Source organism: Python bivittatus, unplaced genomic scaffold (assembly GCF_059951505.1).
Source record: "Python bivittatus isolate LINGU-HERP-01145 unplaced genomic scaffold, Pbiv_v1 ctg000480_np1212, whole genome shotgun sequence".
In the NCBI taxonomy this organism is placed as follows: Eukaryota; Metazoa; Chordata; class Lepidosauria; order Squamata; family Pythonidae; genus Python; species Python bivittatus.
In genome coordinates, this window is record NW_028277075.1 from 106,082,409 (window position 1) to 106,107,117 (window position 24,709).

General features: G+C 39.5%; 2 protein-coding genes across 4 annotated transcripts in view; one reads left to right on the top strand and one right to left on the bottom strand.

Annotated features, from left to right (window-relative positions):
• Positions 1–12,943, top strand: part of NOSTRIN (nitric oxide synthase trafficking) — a 30,387-nt gene extending 17,444 nt beyond the window's left edge. The window contains exons 9-16 of the mRNA XM_007421843.3: positions 2,454–2,552; positions 2,638–2,763; positions 5,265–5,373; positions 6,466–6,554; positions 8,020–8,142; positions 9,776–9,890; positions 11,435–11,560; positions 12,801–12,943. Coding sequence (XP_007421905.2) covers positions 2,454–2,552; positions 2,638–2,763; positions 5,265–5,373; positions 6,466–6,554; positions 8,020–8,142; positions 9,776–9,890; positions 11,435–11,560; positions 12,801–12,943 — 930 coding nt within the window. The remainder of the gene's footprint in view (positions 1–2,453; positions 2,553–2,637; positions 2,764–5,264; positions 5,374–6,465; positions 6,555–8,019; positions 8,143–9,775; positions 9,891–11,434; positions 11,561–12,800) is intronic.
• Positions 9,253–21,974, bottom strand: SPC25 (SPC25 component of NDC80 kinetochore complex). 3 transcript variants are annotated; one of them, XM_025174637.2, is made up of 7 exons: positions 21,887–21,974; positions 21,095–21,252; positions 20,553–20,618; positions 19,437–19,583; positions 17,245–17,340; positions 15,003–15,101; positions 9,253–13,933 (listed from the first exon to the last, which is right to left on the bottom strand). In XM_025174637.2, the coding sequence occupies exons 1-7, from the start codon at positions 21,958–21,960 to the stop codon at positions 13,809–13,811; spliced, it is 765 nt and encodes a 254-aa protein (XP_025030405.1). In that variant the 5' UTR covers positions 21,961–21,974; the 3' UTR covers positions 9,253–13,808. The 3 variants fall into 3 exon arrangements, with proteins under 3 accessions (XP_025030405.1, XP_007421908.1, XP_088002827.1); XM_007421846.4 differs by having other exon boundaries at positions 21,777–21,919; XM_088146701.1 differs by having other exon boundaries at positions 21,773–21,917.
• Between the last annotated feature and the right edge of the window lie 2,735 nt (positions 21,975–24,709).

Consider the following 24,709-nt stretch of genomic DNA (forward strand, 5'->3'; position numbering starts at 1 on the left):
TAAAATCATATATGATTACATGAATTTCATAAGTAATGTATTATTTTCCTTAGTTTCTGGCATGAAAGAGAACCACATGACAAAACCATATTGATTTACAGCAACATAAATGTTCTCAAGATACATTTAGTTTTAGTAGCTCATCCTGTCCTCAAGATTTATTCCTTGAGGGCAGGATGAACTGTGAAATATAAAATCTTGGCTTGGATTAACTTCTGCTTATGTGCATACATATTAACTTTAAAAATAAAACTATTTAATGCAATATATATTTGTATGCTTTCCCGCCCCAGAAAAAATTGTTAAAATCAACATGTTCAAATTAAAAGATCCTCTAAGGAACATTTAAAGAATCTGGATATGTTTAGCCTAAGAAAAGACAACTGCAGAAAGATATAGCAGTTTTCAAATACCTGGAGGACTGTCACACAGAAAAAGGGGTAGATTTATCCTCTATTGCCCCAAAGGGCAGGGCCAGAACCAGTGAGTTAAAACTACAAGGAAGTAGATTCAGGGTAGATGTCAGGGGAAACCTCCAGACAGGCTGCCACTTGAAATGGTGACTTTTCCCTTGCTGGAAGTCTTCAGGCAGAGGCTAAAAGGTGGTCTGTCATCCTGCACTGATGGGATCCTACATTGACCTTCAACATTCTTTCCAACTCTATGATTCTATACCAGTGTTTCTCAACCTTGACAACTTTAAGATGTGTGGACTTCAACTCCCAGGATTCCCCACCCAGCCATTCAGGCTAGGGAATCCTGGGCGTTGAATTCCACATATCTTAAATTTGCCAAGGTTGAGAAACACTGTTCTACACTGACCATGACCGACAACATTGTCCTTTTGCCTGCAAGAACTGCTAAGACCATAAGAATAAGTAATTCCATAGTTGGTGGGTAGTCATGCCAGACCCTTACTTTACTAAAAAGGCTCCCTGCCTCCTTCTATTTTTTTTTCTTAGTATATATCTCTTTGAGTTCAACATAATCAGATTAATGACTATCCAGAATTAGATTAGAATCTAAAAAGTCATAAAAATACTGAGATTTGTTAAAAGCGCTTTTTTAAAAAAGCATCAACAAATTGGCCATAAATCTCCTTCTCATCTTTTCTTGGAGCAGATTAATTAAATGCTGTTGAGCATCACCACCTCCACTGAGAGTGTCTGTACTTTTAATTACATGCTTAGATCTTCTCCAACTCATTCAGTACTCTTTAGCTAAAAGGAACACACCTACGTAACAGTCAGGAAGATCCATGATCCAACCCAAGTTTATTTTTTGATTGAGCTCAAGCTGCTTCAAGGATGATTGTTTGGATCCATTTTTTCAGCTCTTAACAATGTGCAAGCAAGCGGCATTCTCTAGCTATTGTTAGTGCAAATGGATGGCTTCAGTGATCCAGAAAAACATTGTTGAAGTAATCTTTGAACCAGCTCTTAAGGCCCCATAGGGAAATAAAGCTGCTCCTAATAAATGTAGCCCCTGAATCTCAACTGCACTCCTTTGATCATCTAGTTTTTGAAGGATGCCTCAGTACTGGGCTGGCTGTACCACATTATATAAGCAGGTAGCTTCTGCAGTTTCTGTTTGCTTAATATTTTGCATTTTTTGTGTGCTGATTAGAAGGAAATAAGGTTTGATTTTGCATCTTCCTTACTCAGGGACGTCTTATGAAATAAACGTTGAGTCAGGATGAACCTCTCCCACCCATAATTCTAGCAGGACTGGAACCAATGGGTGGAAATTGTAGGGAGCTCTTAAATGCAATCTGCAAGCCAACAGTTTCCACCCAGTTGTACTGGAACTAGTCACTGAGGGAGTTTCACTCTCTTCCCACCATCAGTTTTCGCAAGCTTTACTCAAGAAGAGCAAAGCTCCAACCTAGAGCCCTTGTTTTCCAACAACAAATAATGTAATTGGGATGGAAGCATCTTAATGCTTGGAAGGGCACATTTTTTAAAAACCCGTCTTTCAGACAGAATTCCACAGAATTGTCTGAGTTTTCCACAGTGAGCAACAGCTAGAATGAAGGATTGATTCCCAAATATAAATCACATTTTAATTACAACAAGAAGGCACTGTCTTTGTAAAAAGACTTCTTGCATGTATGTTTGATCATTCATAATCACTAGCATTCAAAATGCTCCTGATCAATGGTCATATTGTATGTTCACAACTTATTTTATTAGAGTGCTTGATTTTTATCTTTTTGGCCATCTCAAGGCAGCCTATGTACCTAATGCTCCCACCTCCTATTTCCATGCCCTCAATGGGATCATTAGCAATCATTCTGTGTGAATGAAGGTCTATCCCAACACTCTAGGATTCACTTTAGATACAAGCCCTGTTGGAATTGGGCTAATGGCTGGGTATGGTTGAAGTAACTGATCTGACTATCAGGTTTAACTTGTTCTTTCTGTGTAGAATAATCATTGTTCCCTTTTCAACAGAGTATTCTTGATCTTGAAAAAGAGAGACTCCTGCTTCTCTGCAATACGCTACATCGTTATAGCCAGCTTCTTTCTCATTTTGGACAAAGCCTCATTGCTGTATGTTAATTCCAAGTTCTTTTGCTCTGAATTAAATATTGCTAGAAAGTGTTCCCATGCCTGATCTTATTTGTCATTATCCTAGTGCCATGCAAAGGTTCACAACACTGTCACTGAAGCAGAAGTTGACGAGGACATGCAGATGTTAGTGAATGAAATGTCAGTAACCACCGCAGAGACAAAACTGGAGTTGTTGTTAACAGACTACTATGTAAGTGCACTGCCAAATTTCCTGTCCTCAGTAATGGAAGGAGTAATTTTTAAGGCAAGGACATGACTCTTCTGACTGGGATTCTGGAAGCTGGAATAAAGCACTTCTGGAAGACACCAGGGTGGATAAATTGCCATGGAGGTATAACCTGGCTGTGTTTGCACAACACATAACCATAAGGTAGCCAACTGTATTTTTTGTAGAGAGGAGTCCTGGTTGGAATCCTTCAGTTCATTCACAAGCACAGCATATGTGTGGGACAGCAGTGTCCATGGGGTAGGTGGAGTATCAAAATGTCAATATGGTGATCACAATGGTGCAATCCTTTGTATATGCACATGATGCCCACACATACAAAAGGGGCAAGACATTGACCACATGGTTGCAATTACCATTTTAATTTTTGCTTTACCCCACCCCTCCCCTCCCCTCCCCCATGGGTGTCCTGGTACACAAGTAGAACCCAAGCCATTTAGAGTATCTAGAATCAGAAGCTTAAAATCCCAAAAGACCTATAAACTGTATGTGCATTTCATGCTCCAATAGAAAGCCTTCATGGTGAACAAGAGATGGAAGTACTTTTCCCATTGGGAGTAGGCTGATAGGCAGAGCTTAAGAGAATTAGTCTTCCAATCAAGAGTATGAAGAACAGAGAGAAAAAGGAGAACAAAGAAGTTGTCATATGTATATATGTATTCTTAATGCTCTTAGTAATCAGTAGGATTAAAACTGGCCAGAATCTTTGCTTTTGGAGCTGTATCTCCAACACACATTTTAGTCTACTGTATTCTCAAACCCAGAAAGCGTGTCATGGTTCAGTGTGTTAAATGAACTCCAAAAGGTGTCCTGATTGAAAACACTATAACTATGGACAAAGTGTTGTGCCAACATAGAGCTTATATCTCAATGCATTCTATGGGAATCATGGTCTGGAAAGTCAATACCTTCAGCATCAATGGCCTAGTTTAATGCTTTATTTCCCTGACTTAAAGGAAAATATAGAAAGTAAACTCTACTTACAGGGGACTGAATAATAGCTATCATACCTGGACTACACTAATTCAGACCCCACCAGATGGCAGGAAAGAGTTACTTTTCTTTATCTCTATGATGCTTTCTAATGGTCATCCAGATTGTTGTAGCTCTAATCAAATATATTTTCTCCTCTGAAGGATGCAAGTCATCGACAAGCAGGTTCACTCCTGTCTATGTAGCTAAGTATTGTTCTGTCCATAGCCTTGACTCATGTTGAATGAAAGGCGTGGTTAAAACTCTTTCCCATGAAGTATGCCTGTCACACAGACAGACGTGAGCTTCTTGTGTAAGCTGGCCTTTTCAGGTGCAAACTTAGCAGCACCTGGGATCAGAGGGTACACTGCTAGCCTGATTAACTTTATACCTACATGGATCAGTGCCACACAGAATGCTTATCAGTAACACTTTATATATCCAATGTAAACCAGATCAAAGATGTATAAGAGTGTGATACCACAGTGGGACAAAACATTAAGAAATGCATTCTGTATTAAAGAAATCATTATGGGAACAGCCAGGATTTCAGTGTCACTATCTTTAATTGAAGAGGCTCAAGATTAACTACCATGTTCCAGTATTTTAATTAACCACATATTAATTCTTTAAAAGGGCCTACAGTATTTCAAATTCATTGTTTTAAGAAGTAGTCACATATCAACTTGGGGAAAAGCCATAAATGGTCATAGATTTCAATAAAATAAATTCTTACTGCCATAAGAAAATATACAAGACTAATAGAGAATTGCTTTTTTCAGCTTCCAACTTTTCATCCCAAATAATCTCAATTTTTATTTAATCTTTTATATGTTTTTTAAAATATACTATATATCCTTATCTGGAGTGTTCCCTTGTAACTCTTTGTGCAGTGCACAGTGCAAGTAACAGTTCTAGGAGCTAGTCTTGACTGTTACACCTTTGGGACCATATAGATGCGTGTCTGGCATCTTTTGGGATTTTGATTAAACTTTTAATCAGAAAGTGACACGATTTGTCTCCCTGGCACTAACTGAAGCAAAAGGTTGGGGCAGAGGAGAATGGACCCCCCGTAATGGAATCTTAAAAACTAGGAGCCTGATCTGTTGCCTTCCAATGATGCTTCCACGTACTTTGAAAACTAGTTATTTAGAGCCAAATTGGTAAAGTATGTTGGGGAGGGAGGGCATCTGTGATCTTCACCCTTGATAGTGGCTGTCAGCTCTGTCTGTCCACCTCCTTTTTTTCTAGCCAAGGGAATCTAACTCTTTCAGTCTAATGTCTGAAGCATTTCATAACTCGTAAGGCTACTGAAAAATAAAGCAAATTGCCAGCTTGGCATGGTTTGTGCTAGCCATGTTGGTCTGTCAAGCCCAAACCAAAATTGAGTTGAGAACATTACCAAAGATATACTTCATACCCTGCCTGCATTTTAATCAAAACATGTTTATCTTGTTTTCCTCCCCCCCCTTTTTTTTTTTTAATTATAAAAGGAAGAAGATCTGATGAGCCTAATTGAAAAAGAGAGGAGACAAACTGCCATTAAAGCTAAAATATTACGGGTACAAACAGACTTGGAGAAAGTCCTACAGGACAAAACAGGTTACCTCACACTTTCAGTACTTTATATTTCATCATTTACTCAAGGATAAGGTATATCTAGCTGGTACTTTTTCAGCTCCTCCAAAGTTAAGGAAGACCAAACTTTTAAAACTCTCACTTGATTAGTTCCCCTTGGATAATCTGTTTTATTGATAGCATTTATTGCAGGGGTTCTTAACCTTTTTGTGCCATGGACCCCTTTGAGAACCCATTGAAACCTACAGACATCTTCTCAGAAAAATGTATTTAAATGCATAAAATAAAATACATAGATATAGATTACATTACAAAGGAAACCAGTTCTGCTCATATAGTTATCAATATTTATTGTAAATATCTAATATAGTGATACATGAGTTTCTTTATTCAGTGCATTAAATCAATAAAAAGACAATACCCTTTTTTAGAGTATAATGTTAGATAATGAAATATATTGAAGTTAACATTTTTGGAATCTAGAGGCCATACATTACTTTCTTGCCTACATACATTATTGAACGAAAAGCTAGACTTAAGTTAGAGGTTAATAAAAAAATAATGTAATTTTTTTCCCCATCCAAGCTCACGGATCCCCAAGGGGTCCAAGGTCAAAAACCCCTGGTTTACAGCATGGGCTCATCCAACTTTTTAATACTCAGATGGAACAGGAACTTTCCCAATACTTACAGAGATTTGAGGATGTATGGTAGGAATGCAAGTAATATCTTCAATTTGAAACAGCCTTTTCAAATATTCTAAGGTTAAAATATAACATATGGGTTCCTAAAGCTTGTCTGAAGATTAAAGAGGACCCAGTGAAAACTGGGTATGTTTGAACAATATTCCTTTTGACTGCTACTTCTACTCTTGAAAGTAAATGAGTACCATTGTGTACAATCTAATGTTGTTTCTGTTCCTTTTTAATAGCATGTCTGCTGCTTTATTCTAACGTTATATATTGTGTTGGGAACTTAAAGGGTTTTAAAAAATAGCATTTTAAGATAAATAACTTGGGAATTTGCTAATGGTGCTATAACTTATCACAGTTGATTTCCAGGATGATTTAAGACTTTACGAAGAATGAACAAATCCTTGTATTTATATTTTTTAAAGGCCTAGAACGGATGCTTCAGGCTTACAAAGAAACCCCACAGTTTTCAGATGCAAAGAATATAAATGATATCACCGCACAACTTAGTGAGGTACGCTGGAAATGAATATACATTTTACATTTTTAATACCTATATTACTTAGCTTTTGTTTAGCTAAAATGCAACCTTCAGTTTTAATCCTTTGGCTGTCTTCAGAGGTGCACCTCTAGGTGTCCCCATCAAATGAAATTAGATTGGTAACTACAGAGAAGGCAGCCTTTCCATTCTGGGGCTTGGAATGCCCTTCCAAGGCACCTTCCACTAGTTTCAGCTTCAGGTTAAGTGCTTTTCCCAAGCATGCTTACCTTTGCTTCTTTACGTTTTAGTTTTCAACTATTTTGCCTTGTACTTCTTACTCTTACTTTTTAAAAGCTTTACAAGCTAATCACAAACAAATTAAAAATACAGTGAAATGAACAAGTGAATAAGGTTGAAATGTTCAGGATCAATGTCCTCTTTTATTAGATTCATTGGCTAGATTTGGAATAAAATAACCTGCCAAACTCATTTTGTTAATGCTATTTGAGCTTTACTTTAGGACAATATAGTAAGAGAAAACAAGTACAGGTAGTCCTCGTTTAGCAACTGCCTTGGATAGTGACCGTTTTGCAGTTACAATGGTAATGAAAAAGTAACTTTGTGACCAATCCTTGCATTTATGACCTTCGCCGGCCTCTCTCTCTCTGTCACGTGTTCACCATTGCAGTCAGTCAGTACAGTATCACATTGTCTTGTGCCTGGCCCTTTTTTTCTCTTTTTTTCCTCCTCGCAGAGCGGAGATTGCCCAAACAAACTATCTCTTCCTGAGCTGCTTTTCTCTGCAGTGCAGTGTATCCCTAAAAAATGCTAACCGCAAGATAACAAGCTCAGCTCTGGGGCCTTAATTAGCAAGCTCGCAGCTGCTGACCACGACTGATAAAACTTTAATCAGTTCCCCACCTTCTGCTTTTGTTTGCCTCCTAAACTGCCTGGGGCTGACAGGAGTGTGCTAGACAAACACTAGCACATTCCTTTTAATGTGTATTCCCCATTGTGTGCCTGCTTACTCTCTTGTAATCCCTTCCTCTCCAATGAATGTAAATATAAATATCAATTCCCTTCTTGCTAATTATCTCAGCATCAGGGCGGGCATTCCAAAGGGCGGAAGAGTGGGGGGAAAGGCTTTAAGATTTGCCCTTTTACTCAGCTTCCTCATGAGTTGAATTCCAGAAACATTCCCCACCATTTGGGCTCACCCGGCTGTTTCGGGTTGTATCCTTCTAGCACTATAAAGCAAAGGAAAGCTGAAGTAAAGTCACAAGCGCAGTTGTGGGCATGTGATTTTTCACTTAGCGACCACTTTGCTTAACAACCGAGTTGCCGGTCCCAATTGCAGTCACTAAATGAGGGCTACCTGCATTTTGAAACTAGATTTAGTTTCAGTCTCTCCCACTGCCCCAAAGAATCACAACTGAAAAAAAAAAACTTTGCATCAAAATACTTGTTATTTACACATATTTAAAAATATATATTAAAGGCAACTCTGAAAGCTGCCCTTCTGCGAGCAAACCATTTCAAGTTGGGGAGTGTGCTAGCTGAAATTGAAGAAAGGCCTAAACCATCTTGTCTCTGGAATGACATTTCAAAATGGAAAGAAAAGGTAATATTAAGAGTTATGGTACTGCATGTCCATAAGATGATTCTAGAGATCAGATGGATACATCTATAACCTAATTCATATAGCTAAGTAATGGAAATCAGATGTTATTGTTGCTAATTCTAAACCCACCTGAATGCGGAGAATCAGAAATGGCCCGGTCTCAGCATTAACTCTTGGTTACTTATTAGCCTCTTGAAGGTGGTTACATCTTGGTGTGTACCCACCATGTCAGTTATTATATTACATGTGCTCAGGTTTGGCTGGAGTCTGTAAATGAAGTTTATAATCCCCAAATCCCTTCTGGATGATTTTATTGCCTTGTCAATATTTACTTGATTTTTATGCCACCATTATGAAGTTTATACTACCCTGATCGCTAATCTTAATAACTTTTTCACACATGTGTAGCCAGAGCAAGTATTGTAACGTTTTTAATATTGTTTTTAGTCAAAATTCTTTGCATGTCTTTCTCCTAACTATTCTGATATTGTCAATTCATATTTCCTTTGTGCTGACTAATAACTACAATAAAGTCTTTCATTTCATTTCATTGTTGCCAATAACCTATCTTCCTAATAAGGGCAAAAACCATTAAAAAGCCAGTTTTGTTCTTCCCAGTCTCTTGAAGCATGTTTAGTTTTTCAAGCACTCACACAACATGGCTGCCATGGTGGATTTGTCCAGTCACAAAAGCCCCATTTCTTCAAAGGGAAACTGGTGAGGACTTTTCCCCCCTTCCAAACTAAGTATTGAGGTGCAGCCCTTCACATTTTTTATTCCTAAGGATGCTTTTGAGGCCATGCAACTCCCAGGAACATTTCTGGAAATGGAGTGAATGTTGAAGGCTGATGATTTGCATTGCAGCATACCAGATTTCTATTTATTTAATGTTATAGATTCTTTTAACATGTAAAGCTAGATGAGCTTGGAAGTGTCCACAGATCCCAAAAGACACATCCATCCACCCCCTCTTCTACATCTTGATACCATAGGTATGACTGGAAAAATCCTCCAGGAAAGGATCCCTGACTAGTTCTGTACCCTAATAATGAATTTTCTTTAAGCTTCCATCTCCTCTCCCCACCCCACCCCACCCCCCAAGCATACAGGACAAAACCAACAATTAAGAGAGAGATCGTAATACACAGTGCAGCACATGAAGATGCAGTGTTAAGAATAGAATGTTATCAAAAGCTGATCCAGGAAAGTTCCAGTTTCTCAAGAGTAACGCATAGAGGGGGAGACAAGTATCGCACAATACATGGCCAACATACATGTAGGGACTTTACTCAGTCAGCTCTTGCTTCTGCGCTTGGAGGTGGCAAGTTTTTGCCTGCTGTGCTACATATCAGGATGGTTGCAGAGCTGCAGGTCAAAAACAGGACAGTAGCCTTCAGATGAAAGCTCTTCTGAACCAGGATCCTCTTTAGAATATCTTCCGACATCTTCTTTCCAATCAGCAATAACATTGTGGTTAAATCCTGTGGCATCCAGGATGATTACTTTAAATGTTTGGAGAATTAGAACTTAATCTGTTGTGGTTTTTTACAGGATTATTAACCAACAGAAATCTAGGTTGAACATTTAATAGCCAAAGATAAGCAATACTATTTTCCTTTCCCTAAAATATTAGGACTGTGTACATAGTTCTGTGACAATCACTTGCCCTGTTACAATGAGGAGCATTAAGCAGACCTTGAAAACAAGGACCACCAGTGAAGCTGGGATTAGCTCAAGCTGTCTGCCAGGTAACGTTATCCATTATTTACTAGGCCAACATATATTCTTCCTTCTCTCTCTCTCTCTCTCCTTTTTGGGGCCTCTGAGACAGTTTTTAACTCCTGGTGACTGCCTGGACAAGTCCCTGCAGTTTTCTTGGCAAGGTTTTTCAGAAGTGGTCTGCCCTTGCCTCCTTCCTAGTGACTGGCCCAAGGTCACCCAGCTGACTTCATGCCCTAGGCGGGACTAGAACTCATGGTCTCCCGGTTTCTAGTCTAATACCTTCACCACTACCCCAAACTGGCTTTCTCTCTCTCATAATTACACAAGTGGAAAAAGGTCCTTATTCTATCAAGGAAATATTAGAAAGCTAGGCATCAAATAATAAGAGAATCCACAGTTTATATCTGAATTACAGGATTTTTTTGGTCAAATATAGCTAAGTTTGTTGGTAGATTCCTCGGACCCCTCATTATCCCTGTTAATTCTTCCCCACTCAGTTGTTCCTTGACTGCAAAGCTAACTATATTCTACAGGTAGTCCCTGGGTTCAGAACGTCCGGGATACAGATGACACATAGTTAAGAATGGAGCCTTTTGTAGCAAAATTTGAAATACACAATGATTCGAGCTAAGTACACGATTTGAGTCAAATACACAATGCTTCGAGTTCATTACACAATACTACTTATACAGCATTATACAATACTGTTCCAGCTTACATACAAATTCGACTTAAGGACAGACCTTGGGAACAGAACTCGTTCTTAAACCAGGGACTACCTGTACTTCATATACTGTCACAGCAACTATTAAAGAAAGATTGAGCCCAAACAATGCTTCCTTGTGAATTTAATTTAAAAATAATAATAAAAATGACATTACAATTTGGAATTTCTTTATAGAAAAGACGCTAAACTGCAGCTACTCTTAATATACTGCGGGATAGGAACTGAGGGGATATTTTCCACAGCGATTCATTTCCAGATAAGCTTCTTTCTTACTTTCAGATTTATCAGAGAAATGGTGTTTAGAATTGTGATACGTTCATTGATCTTTGTCTATACACACACATATGGCAGAACTGATTGACTTTATCTAGGCTTGGAGTCTAAGCAGGATCAAGTCTGGTTAGTATTGGATGGGAAACCTTCAGAAATTCTCAGGCCCGTAGGCTAGATGAGGAAATTGAAGACATGGAAGATCACAGAAAAAAGCAGTGGCAACCCACTTCCATAGGGTTGCAGAGAAAACTAATTGCATCCATGGAGTCATCAGCAGTTGAGCTTGTCTTTGAGGCTCTTCACTCCAATAGAGAGCTGTCTTATCATATGCAGAGAAAAAGGAGCAGACGCAGGACTGTCAGGCCAAAACTAAAGCCACCAAACGTGCAATCAAGATCTATCTATCTATCTATCTATCTATCTATCTATCTATCTATCTAGGTATCGCTATACCAAGCATGACACTTCTGGTTACAGCAGTTTCCAAATTTGTCCTTTCTTAAATATTTAGTTCAGCAACGGTAACTGGGCTGATATTAAAGATATTACATTTTTGGCTTGACGTTGCAGAAACACTGGGTAGTGCGAAGTCCACCACCTGCTTGCAGCTGGAGAATGGCAATTCAGTAAGCAGAACGTGTCGAGCTTTGTATGATTACCACACAGAAAGAGAGGATGAGCTTTGCTTAAGTAAAGGTAACATTTCCCCATTCTAATCTCAAAAGAAGTACTAGTTAGAAAAAAGAGCTAGAAGTCAATAAAATGTAAATTGAGGAGAAAAATCAATGTGTGCTGTCCAACATATTTTTTAGGGAAGAAGGCCCATTAATATGCCATAGAACTGTTTGGGGTCATGTGGCATGGTTTGTCAATTTCAGCTGAACTTACCACAATTGATTCAATATTCAGAGCTTTTTCTACCAGTGATGCTCTTCGGTATTCCTACTGGGCCATCTCAAAGCAGCTGCCCATATTTTTATCCCCCTTACTGGATGCTAAAAATGAATGTGGAGAAAGGCTGAAGAGGTAACCAAGTTTGTACAGTACACGTCTGCCTAACATTCTGAAATTTGTGTGTCATTTCGTGCATTGCAAAATCTATGTTCTGCCCACGCCCTTGGATAATCCTTTAAAAATGCAACAAGATATGCAGGTAGAATTATCTTTGATGAGCAGTCTTGGGGTAAGAAGGAAAATGGTATGAGCTAACCATGCAAATAACTTTTTAAAAGAAACTAAACTGGAAAAAGTTTTGAACCCTGCCTCATTGTAACTGCATGACTCTAATAATAATTATCTCAATGACAAATGACTGATCTTCAGAAAATAACAGGTTTAAAAGGTTTAAAATAACAGCTATCCTAAGATTGCCAAATTAAAACCCAAGGGGAAAAGTTGTGGATTCCTTATTATTATAACTACATGGAAGAATCACCACATTTTTTGCAGGTGCTTCACTGATCAAAGATAAACAGCTTTTAAAAAGATGGATATCTATGCATAAGGAAACCACCCAGGGATTTAAGAAACTGAGTTGATATTGCAAAAGGACTGGCCTACAACGAAAGGGTACTAAAAGCAACTGTATGTCTGTTGTGGTAGAGCTTTAGAATCAAGCACGGCATAAATTTGTTGAACAGTGTGGCTGCTGATTAAGCTCTGAACCAGAGAAATGGAGTGAACTTTATGCAGAAAGTTCAAAGAGTGGACCATTTTTCCTAACCCGGCTCCAAACCTGGAAGCTGTGCGTCTTGGTCTTCTTCCTAAGTACATGCAAGATGTGCTTGGGAATAGTTGTCTTGTTTGGAGGCCTGTAGAGAGAAGGGCTTCTATACATCTGTCTTCCACTGGCTGGTAGATACTGCCCCATGCATTAGATTAAATAAAGACACGACATATTTAAGTAAATATGAACTTGCTTGTATTATCCTTTTAGGTGATGTAATTGTAATTCATCACAAAGACAAGAATGGCTGGTGGTATGGTTCTAGAAATGGGGAAAAAGGCAATTTTCCTGCTACGTATGTGGAAGAAGTCACTCTCTCGGCTGACAGGAGTGATGAAGAATCTTCTCTTTAAAAAGAAAATGAAAAATAACCACACAGATATGGATAGCAAGTTCAACTGACATGTTTCTATGCTCACAATGGAAGCCAAACAATAATTTTCTCTATTTATAAGAAGCTATGAAACTGAAATTTGATGAATTATCATTGTAACAAAACAATGAGAGACAACAATTAAATCCTTTTCAAATGATACTAACTATTAAATCATCATATTAACTTGTCATTTAATGAGTTGTTGGGAGAAGATCTTTGCAATGTAATGAAAGGGAAACTGACATTTATTTCTGAAATGCAAGAGGAAGCCAATTTACCATAGGCTATTCATAAACTGAATTGCCACGACATAGCCAAATTCCACACAAGTGCTTTATGAGATCCATAAGACTTTAGAAGGACATGAAGATAATAGCATCCCTATTGCAAAGCTGAGTACACCAGAAATTTGTTCTGCCAGAAGATACAAGACCTCCAATTTGCAAATATATTCCCTTTTTAAGATGAGAGGCCCCTAGATACTCTTCTGCCTCATGATGAGGTAGGGTCAATCATTCGATAGATAACCTGTAACTATTTCCTAATTCTATTATGTTATAGTTAGATATGTTACATTTAAATCCTACCTTTCTTTCAAGAGTTATGTGCAGCATACCAGATTCTCCGCCCACACCTCTTGTATTCTCACAACCGCCCTCTGCCTAACTTGTAAGTCTCAGGGGCAGGCCCCAGGTTCTGTACAACACTCAAAAGAAGAGTGGGGGTATCGACCTAAGTTCCCACAGTCCTAGTCCAAGACCCTCAAGTAGTTACAAGGCTTTTATTCTTCCTAAATAACAAGAGACAAAATAAGAAGGCAGATTTAGAGAAAAAGCAGTGCATTATTGGTATGTCAAAGCAATGAAGGCTTTTCTAACGTTGGCAATAAATGCAGAGAAATTGTTGGTTTCTCTCACTTTCCGCTGCAGTTCTTCTATGCAGTCCAAGGGAGGAGAACAAGAGATCACTAGGAAGAAACAGTGATTTTTTTTTAAATTAAAATAAGACATCCTAACATGGCATGCTACATTTGGACATATTTTGTCATAAAAGTCACAAAATGACATCACCAGGAATATCCTGCATTCACTTCTCATAATTTTCTACCCCAGCATAAGACCAAGAAGCACTTCTGTTGGCAGTTTGACCCTGGCTTCTTATCATCAGCTATCGCTTATAATTGATGGTGAAGGTTTTAAGTTTTCTTGGTGGATTTTATTGAAATGCATTATTCTATAAATTCTATAATAAAAGAGCCAATACATTCTATCGCTCCAGGACCTTAAGAAGACTGGGGTGTCCTTTACCATTGCTTCTAATAGCTGCTAGATAAGTGGCCGCTGATAATCTGCAATGTGGAAGCCACAGAACGGATAGCTACAATAACTGTGCAAATCATTCGGAGGAGGTCTCTGATTGTGAACGTCCTGCAAAAGAGTTTGCTGTTCATGCATATACGTGTCCAGATGGCCTGGAGAGGCTCCTGAAGCAGCTGCGCTAGAAGATCCCAAGGATGCAATCACCTTGGTGCCTTGCTTGCAGCACTGTGACATTCAACAGACCCTTCCGTACGATTTGCACAACCCTGGTGCCTCCACACTGTACAAGACCAGACTTCAGTGGGTAAAAAAGGGGAGCAAATCTTCAAGCCACATGGTCTTTTTCAGGCAGGAATGAGATAAGAAGCCAAAACAGATCTCATGCAGAGCTGCCAAAACAAAGTTTTAAATGTTTTAAGCCCAGCATTACTGGGTAGAAGGCAGGGAAGTTCTCCAACGTGGGACATAAAAATGTAACCTGACCTATAAACTATTAAGTTCTTCAAGCCCTGTAGAAAAATCATGGGAAAAAATGGGACAAGCTGCCAAGAGAAAGATATAATAAGGTAAAAACTGAGAACTACATTCTTAAAATAATCATTCCAATAGCAAAGGCCTTTTAATAGGATGGAGAGGTGATCGGAAGGAGCACGTGTGAGTTTATTTTGATATAAAAGAAATAGGAAAATAAGACATTGCTGGAAGCTCCATACATACCTTCATATGCTCCCTCTTCATTTATGGAAAGAGTAAGCGTGTATGGCTTTTCAAAATCTTTTTGATCAATGCAGCGGAATACAAATTGCAAATGCTTATCTAGGTGCAGAAATAAGAACGTATTAAAGCACAGGTACGCCAGATACAATTAATTTGTACGTTATTTCAGTTGTACTGCCATTTTATAAAGTCTTAAACGTTTACTGCTTTATTCTCACATTTAAAGAAATTACTTGCAGTGGATGTCTAAATAGTGTAGGAAAAGGGGTGGAAACGGCAAACTGTTCTCTGGGGAGGCGTTGACCAATCACAGCCCCTGGTTCATTTGCTTTCCATCTTGAGAAGGGCTCCTCTTAATCATTTATAAAGGATCAGCGGGAATACATAACACAAGGTTGGGCTATTGTGTGTTGTTGCTTTTTTTTTTAAACCCTAACCCTGAATAATTTAGGGTACAAAATAGTAACCTCTGAACTGCAGTTTCAGAAATTCCCTTTAAAGAAGAACAGATGTGTTTGTTTGTTCTCCCCTCTGTGCGCATATAAGGAAATAAATGGATGCTAACTGATTGCCTTTAACAAAGAGCAGGAAACCCCACAGCCCACATGTGGCCACTGCTGTCCCTTCTGAGACTTCTTGGCCATTTTCTAGGATTTTAAGGATGGAAATGAGAACTGCTTCCCTTCCCCAGGGTTTCCAACTCCCATGTCTATCTTTTAAGGTGAGGCAGAGGGAGCCCAAATCTCCCAATTTCAGTAACATCCTGGCACTAGAAGGTCTTCAACAACCCTCCACGTAAGTTGTGGGAAAAGCTAAAAGCCTTGACAGAGGCAGAATTCCCACTCCCTGGCTATATGCAGGGTGAAATAAAGGAAGTTGGGTATTTAGGAAGCTGTAGCACAATCATATATGCTTCCCAGTCCTTATCAAGGATGGGCAGAAGATAGATGAGCACTCCCCTTTAATAAGCGTCTTGGTAATACGGGTAAAGGTTTCTAACACCAAAGTTTTAACAGCAATAAAAGCCTATCCTTGTTGCAGGGTTGGAAGAAAGCTTGAGGACAAAGCTAGGAACTAAGGTACGTGTGACTGGACTTGCAAGCTCAGTTCCAGTACTGAAAACAATTTTTTGCATAAAGTGTAGGCTCAGAGGCACCCTTGTTCCTTATTTTGAGAAATATTTTATTCCCTATGAAATCATCCGGTGTAGGGTTAGGTTTTTGACTTCCTGGTTCTGATCATTATAATAGTAAATAGAACTTTTAACAACTTAAGAAGTTACGAGAATTCTTGTTGAAGTTCAGACAGATCAGAGCTCAGTAAGAACTTGCTGGATGTTTATTCATATGTTCGCAAAATCTTACGTTGCACATAACCCCTGTGAAGAAAAATGTGCATAACCCAGAGCACTTGGCACACAGAAACTTTCTACTCACTTATGAAAAACATTATCATTAGGGATATTGTAGGAAGAGAGCTGCGTTAGCCTATGTGGCAAAAAATAAGGAATTTGGTAGCAGGTTTTTCAGCTAACAGCTGTTATGAAAAGGGAATGTTTATATAAAAGAGATGTGCAAAATGTAGTTTTGGGGATGAAACATTCCCTTTTCTTCCAAACTATGCTCGACCTGCCATTCCGGGGCTGGTCCCTCAGTTTTTCCAGAAGTAAAAGGACAGAACTGGCATTTCTGATATCCACAGGGATTCAGTGTTTTCAATAAGGTGTTGCTTGGATCATTTTGTCCCCCAAATGGTGCCTTCTGCACATCCTTAATTATCATGTCATCAATTGGAAACCACAAAATAGCTGGGATTGAAGCAACCAGTGAGTGGGGCATAACGTGACGTGGACAACGACCCCTAGGCTCTGCTTGTCCCCCTTTTCTGACAGACCACTTCCTCTTTCATTCATTTTCTAAAATTGTCTCTCAGGCAGAAGGCTGAAGGCAAGACTTACCAGAGGGCTGGACTGGTCTCTTACAGAGAGCTTTTAAAAGGAGGCTGAGAGCCGAGAGTGATGCCCTGCACAGGCAATAAATTGCTGAATGAAAGGGCCTTTTCCCCAGCAGATGCCTTTGGTAATCATGCAAATCTGCATGGAAAATCATTACTATTTAAGCTCATTATTATATAGCACAGCATCAATAACCACCAGCTTTATAGGAAAAAAGTAAATGAATTGATTCTGCTACAAAATCTAACATTAGTCATTCTGAAGTAGAGAAGCGCGCATCAATCTTACCACACGTTTTCCGTATTTCTAACCCAAGCCTCTCTCTGAATAGTTTTTCAGCCTTATGAAGTCTTTCCTCCATTTCTTCTGCCGCTTTATGTTTTGCTGGGATTTAAAGAAAACAAAGCTTCAAAATCTCCACTAAGCTTTATGCCTAGGTTTGTTTTTTAGCCAGTTGGTAAATTTATGAAATCAAGGCATCTTTTCTTTTTCTAGTACGTTAGCACCTGACTTCTTGAAAGAAGTAACAGAGAGTTTATTTTAAAATACCGCTCAGCTTATCACTTGCAGTTCCTTAATGGGGTACATAGATTGGATTGCATGTGTGGACTCTGTGTAATCAGGGATCCTGTGATGCTCTCTAGTTTTCTGAGTTCTGGGAGATGAAACATCACAATAATAGACACTCAGATCACTGTGGAGGAAGGCAAAGAACAAATCCGATTAAGCACGGGTAGCAGTCTTTATTAGGACTTATTTAGTGGTGGTCAGTGCAGCAAAGCAGACTCACTTCTCCGTTCTTACTGACTCTGCCGATAGCGACTGGCAGGCCTGTTTCAGGTGACCAGATCCCTCCTTGGCAAAGAGGGGATGGGAAGCCCTTGCAGAGTTGTTGGGAGGATGATTCTATTTGTTGGACAAAGATGCTCAGATCTGCTGAACGCTAGCTGGACAGGTCCTATGTTTATCTGGGATGAGTTTTGGCCAGTTAGCTCTGAGGAAGTGGACAAGTTCCTTGGAGCGGTGAGCTCTACCATCCGTGTATCAGACCAGCATCTCTCCTGGTTGACCAAGGCCAGCCAGGAGGTGGCATCCATGTGGTAGGGAATGCTTCTCTGCAGAACAGAGGGTTTTGAAGCAGACAGTGGCCTGTCCCCTCCATAAGATGCCATCCTTGGACCCAACAGCACTGGACAATTTTCGTCCCGTTCCCAACCTTCCCTTCTTAGGGAGGGTTGTGGAGTTGGCGGTAGATGCACAACTTCTGGAGACTCTGAAAGAAGTGGATCATCCGGACCCTTTCCAGTCAGGAGTCAGTCCAGGTTACGGTACTGAGACAGCATTGGTCATACTTATGGATGACCTCTGGGGGGCTTGGGACGGGAATGGTGCATCTATTCTTGCCCTCTGGATCTTTCAGTGGCTTTCAATACCATTGACCATGGTATCCTTCTGGACCAGCTTCAGGGGCTGGGAGTGGGGGCACTGTTCTGCAGTGGCTCTCCTTTCTCCAGGGCCAGTTCCAGCCAGTGTTGGTGGGGGAGAGGTCTAGCTTTAGGCCTCTCTTATGTGGGGTGCCTCAGAGCTCGACTCTCTTCCCATTCCTATATAATATCTACATGAAAGAGCTGGGTGAGGTCATCTGTTGGCCCAGGGTGAAATACCATTAATATGCTGATACTCAGCTGTGAGGGTCTGAATGTGAGAGACCAGGTTGCAGCACAGCCCCTTTGCAAAACAAGCATTAACACCGAAATATTAACATAAAGTACAGTAAAAACTCAGTCAAGAAAGAGAAATGAGTGAGTTAATTTCTGCCTGATTATTTTCTCCACTCTCAGATATCCCTGTTTTCTATATTGCTGTCAAAAATATAGAACTTCAAAGCCTTTGTATCATTGCTGGACTTGGTAAATAAGGAAGGTCCCTCACTTACCCTGGTGCTTTGGGAGATGATTATCATTCTGCCTGCTTTGAAGCAAAGCCCAAAACTATGTTTTCTTTCTATTTAATATGCTATTTGCCACCATTTAATATGGATAAGTAATGCATTCAAAAGATACCAAATTAGTATAAGGGGCAGAAGAAAACACAATGAATCAAACTGTATTATTTGTTTCACTATAGGGAGAAAATTCTCCATGTAATAAATCTAACATGGTGGTTCCAAATTGACATTGCTGAAATAGAATGGCCAGCTCCAACATCTCCTGAATCGTTATAAAAATATCCAGTATGGTGTAATGATTAATGTGTTCATTTGGGACCTGGGGGTCCCACATTCAATTCCACCCTGTTATGGAAGCTCAAGAGATGCTGGACCAGTCATTCTCTCTCATTCCAACCCAACCCAACCCAACCGGATGCTGTTCAGGGAAAAATTGGAAGACAAACGACTACATACACTGTCTTGAATTCCTGGAGGAAAGGCAGGATACAAATCTAATCTATTCATGTTCAATTTTCCCACTGCAACTTACTTTTACTTTTTCTGATCAATTCTTCCTTCAACTCTTGAATGCTGCTCATTAAGTCTGTCTCTTGTTTTTCCTCATCCTTAATATTAGAAAGAACTTCTGACATTTTAGTTTGTTTTTCTTCAATTGATTTATTCTTCTGATAGACTTCTGTATGGAGCAGAGAAAATTGGGTACATATTTTTAAACACAAGAGCTACTCACAAATTTGGGCTTATCCCTCAGTAATTCCAATAACATGGAATACTCAATAAAGGATTATCTTTGGAAAGATGCTATGACATATGCTGTATCAATATGATAAAATAAATATTTAAGACTTTCTCTTATATAAACTGCTATGAATGTTTTCAAATGCTACATGTGTTAGATATTAACTACTGTCCTTGCTACTAAATATTAAAATCATAAAAATAAATGCAATGCATACTCATGTAAAATAAGAAGAAAACCCAACTTCTGTTTTACTAAACTATATAGCACCTGGATGATACCATATTTATAATGTAACTCAATCCTAATGTTGACGTGGTCAGTACTTGGATGAGAAACCATCAGGTAGGACCAGGACAGTGGACTAGGCTGGGAAGAAAAAGAAAATCCTGAAAAAAGCCATGGGAAACCATTTCCGTACTATTGCTGAGAAAACTATATGGATGTATCCCTGTAGGTCTCAGGAGCCAAACTTGGCTCATGGGAGATTTTACATTTAGTCCCAATCCAGCAGAAATATACATTCCCATAAAACTGTCACCTTCATCAGGTAGACTATCAGACAATGGACATTACCCAAAACAGTTTGATTTATGGACATTTGAGAGGAATGTAACAGGAGCATTACTGAAAATGCAAAGATTACCTGAAGGCCATAATTATTATTCTTTACAATTAAATATTTGGATGAAGTATTATTGTATTACAGAACTGAAAGTTAGATCAAGAGGCTTGGCTTATCTGCACTGCATTCAGCAGTTTACGTTTGCTTTTATAGAAAAGGTGGTCCAGACATTATCTTTCAGGATAGACATCAACATAAAAAATATTTTTCAAGGATTCTGCTTTGTCTACTAGCTTCTGTAAAAAGATTTTAAGAAAAACGAGGAATGATTCATACTGTACCATTTGTATACTCATGAAATTTGTTGATAATTTCATCCCCTTCTTTCAGTCTTTTAGACCATTTATCTATAATGTAAAAAACAAAATTAAAACTGAACCAGAAATTATTTTCATTATTTTTTATTTTTGTTTTATATTATATATGTTGTGTTTTTGTTTTATTGTAAGCAGCCTAGAGTCACATAAAAGTGAGATGGGCAGCTACATAAATTGAGCAAATAAAAAAATAATAAAGATTGCTACTAGTTTAAATCCTATGCAAAGCAGTGAAAATATATAAATTCAGCTCCTGAGAAAGGTGAGGATATTAATCTAATCAATAAAATTGCCCACAAACTTTACATTCAGATGAAACTCTCCACAACATTGTTGTGAGACGACAAAAAAGGAGAGGATCATATATATTAGATTCCGTTCTTCTTTCTCCATGGTCAGCCTCTCCCTCAACTGTTTGCAGACCGAGAAGGGAACATGCAGGATACACTGTATATTTCATCTTCTGTTGAACAACATAATAAATAATAAATCAGATTTAATTTTACCTGAAAGGTTGTTTATGGATTCATGCCATGAATCTCTTAACCCCAAAATCTGATCAACAGGCTCACTGCAACAAGTAGTTTTGAACTTTGCCCAAAATTCCTTTATTTCTTTTTCAAGCATTGCCACCTCGCCATCATCTTTCATCTCAGCCATTATTCTAAAAAGAAATTGCAAGTAATAAGCTGGAAAGATTATTTCGTTTTTAAGGACAGCTTTGCAATAGAATACTACTGGTCCCAATCTATTACATAACTGCTCATTTAAAAATTACATGCATTCAAACCTGGATACCTAGATATTTTGCATGTTTATAACTGAATGCCTCCAACTTAAAACCTTCAGAAAATTTTGATCGTGAGCCACAGACATAGAAACCAAGATTTATGCACACACCAAAGCAGGTTTTTAAGAGGAGACCCTTAGAAAATAATTCTGAACTGTATGAAACAGAACAACCGGCCAATTTTTCTTCGATGGTAACAGATATCACAATTGTTCACATCCGTTTGCAAAAGCCCTTGGTAACGCAAGAATCTTCCAAAACATTTTTAGCGTTTCTACTTCTGTCTCCCTAGAATTACGTCAAGCGAACTACCATCATTAGTTTTCATTTAAAAAATGCTTCTAGACTTCATTTTTTTAAAAATAGGAGAAAGGTCTATCGACAAGATTCCTACCAACCAGGAAGGTAGAAATGAAGGAATCCAGGGGTTCTCCGCGCAGTACTAAAATGCAGTTACCATACAACACACACAATATATATACACAAGCCCTTCTTCGCAGCCACTTGCCTTTCCGACTTCCCCGATTTTTCATTCAAAATCCCAACCACTTTCCCGCCAACGCTCAACGATCGTCTCCCCATATTATTGGCTGAGCGAGGGCGCGAACAGGACTCGCCATTGGCTCGCATCGCGGGGAAAGGTCAAACGCTACGGAATCTCCTTCTCCATTGGGCAAGAGGGATGAGGTGCATGATGGGAGTTGTAGTTTAATAGCTTTTGCTGCGGTCGGGTTCGGCTTCCTGGTTTGGAAACTTGGTGTTCGCTAGAATGACGAAAACGAGCAGGGACGAAAGTAGCGGGATCGCTCTTGGCAAATCTCTGTCGGTCCCGAAATCCTCTGCCCACGGCGGTGGATCACCGGTTGCTTCCTCTCCCCCCTTTGTTTTCCTTTAGGGCTTGTTTGGCAGACACAGGAGGAAAGCATGGCGGGCTGCGGTGCCAGAGATGCAAGAGACACCAAGAGAAAAGACGAAGAGGAGGTCTCACCTTTGCCCTTTTAACTACGTTAAGGCCTTTGACTATGTAACTCAAGCCAGAATATAGAATGCATGGAGGCTACTAATTGCTGGGGAGAAGTTGAGGTGGAAAGCCTTTGTCCAAGTTGCCACCAGAAATCAAGCCCAGTTTGATGACATCTAATTAAACTACACAATTTCTTCACAATCTTTCCAATGCTCTGGATTTCAACTCCTATCGTTCCTTGCCAATATAGTCAAGGACAAAGAACTATGGGGGATGTAGTCCAAGACATCTGGAGGTAACCAAAGAGCAGAGAAGGGGCTGGGTGTCTTTGCCTCTGTTTCTTTTGTTTTTATTTGCCGCTTCACCTAACAAGGCTACCTTGGCACAACGGTTGTATCACTTATTGGATGGAAGGGCTACATGGAACTGGGCTCATTAACGTGACATAGTTAATCACCTTCTAGTCTGTCCTGGCTGTTCTCAGCCCCACAGTGCCTGATGATAGGGATGCAGACTCGTTTATTCCTAAATGTTGATGAAGATTCTCAGTCATCCAAGTGGAATTGTCTGAAGGCTGAGTCATGGGAACTGGACTTCTTTTTCTTTTGGTTTGATATGTTTCATTGCTTGTCCAAGCAGCTTCTTCAGTCTAGAAAATTGGTTAGGGAGATGTGATTAGTGAGTCTTTGGGATGTAGATGTCTTACTCCTAATCCCTCACTCACCCCAAGGGGATCATTAAGTGTTGCCTCCCTGGTGAACTTGTGGTCTTAATCTTCCTGGGGACTGATGAAAGGGCAGCATGGAAAATGGGAGACAAGTTGTGTCTGAAGCCTCCACCTCTTTTGAGGGAAGGATTTTCCACTTTGGCATAAATGGAAAATCCTTCACTCCTCTCTCAAACCACCTATCTTCTCTGTCCAAAATGTGAACATTATTGTCCTCAAATGAGTGTCCTTTTTCCTTTAGATGAAGGTAAACTGCTGATTCTGATCCTGTGTTGTTGCTCCTCCTGTGCTGGGCCATCCTCTTGTGTAAAGGCTGTTTGGTTTCCCCAATGTAGAGCTCTGAGCATTCCTCACTGCATATCCTACATTGCTCTTATGTTTTGGTGTTTGATCTTTACGGTGTACAAGCCTCTGTCTTAGTGGGTTTGAAAAACACAGTTATGTGGTGTTTTCCAAATATCCGTTTTATCTTCTCTGACACACCAGCCATGTAAGGAATGACAAGATTCTTCCATTGACTCTGTGTCTCAGCTCTGTCTGCCATTTTTTTGTTGGATCTAGAAGTAGATTTAATAAAGGCCCAATTTGGATACCCACAGGCCGTAAGGTGTCTGTTTTCTTTCTTTTTGGCATCTGTGGAGGTGGGGATGGTTTCTGCCCTGTGGTGTAATGTCCCAATGACTCCTAGTTTGTGCTGCAGTGGATGGTGGAAGTCAAACTGCAGGTATTGGTCTGTATGTGTGGGTTTCCTGTAAATCCCTCTTTCTAGCTTGCCACAGGTCCCAGTTAGAACCTCACAGTCTAGAAATAATCACATCTCCTATTGTCCCTTCAACGAGCCCATCATGTTAGGGAGAAACGCAGCCACCCTGGAAGACATTTATGGGATCCCCCCAACCAACTTTCTAGACTGAGGAAACTGCTTGGACAAGCAGCAAAACATATCGAACCAAAAGAAAAAGAAGTCTAGTTGCCATGACTCAGCCTCCAGACTTTTATTCCTAAAGAATGACTTCAGCTAAGACAAAGTGCATTTTGTATTTATTGGCTGCCGGATGGGCATTAGTTTATCAGGTTCATTTTTTTTTCTGCCACTCATATGCCCTCAATTTCTGACTCTGATGAACTTTGCCAGTACCTAGAATTCTACCCAAGAGAGAACAGGAACTGGGAAACGTGTATATTTGCAGTGAATAAATACATAAATTTTAAAAGTCCACTAGGAGCAATGTATTGGTTTATTGAATGTGGTTACCAATGATAAAATGGAGCTTATAACCACTGTTCAGGCAGGTTGAAGGAGGTAAAGTTGGGGAGGGTCACCATTTGAAGCATCCTGTTAACCAAGGTTGCAAACCTATTAACATACTGAATACAAGGGCCACCCTGAGGATAAGGAGCAGGGAGATTTTCTAGGTTTTCTGGAGAATGAGGACTGAACTGCATTCTCTGCCAGAACTCCCCTCCTATGGAACCAGGAAATAAGAACAGCATCCTCATTATTAAGGTTAACATTATTAACAAAGCTTCTGAAAACCTGACTGCTTAAGTGGGTGTTTTGGAGATAGTGGTGTTAAATTTGTACCTAGAATGGTTGTGGACACTGCTTACTATGGTTTTATAATTATTATGGGGTTTGA

What these genes read in the sequence shown, in the direction of transcription:
- SPC25 (XM_025174637.2), bottom strand. Translation starts at nt 21,960, where the DNA reads ATGGGGAGACGATCGTTGAGCGTTGGCGGGAAAGTGGTTGGGATTTTG. An exon ending in ATTTCATGAGTATACAAATG is followed by an intron (nt 19,584 to 20,552) that starts GTACAGTATGAA and finishes TGCTCCATACAG; the next exon opens with AAGTCTATCAGAAGAATAAA. An exon ending in AGAAATACGGAAAACGTGTG is followed by an intron (nt 15,102 to 17,244) that starts GTAAGATTGATG and finishes TTCTGCACCTAG; the next exon opens with ATAAGCATTTGCAATTTGTA.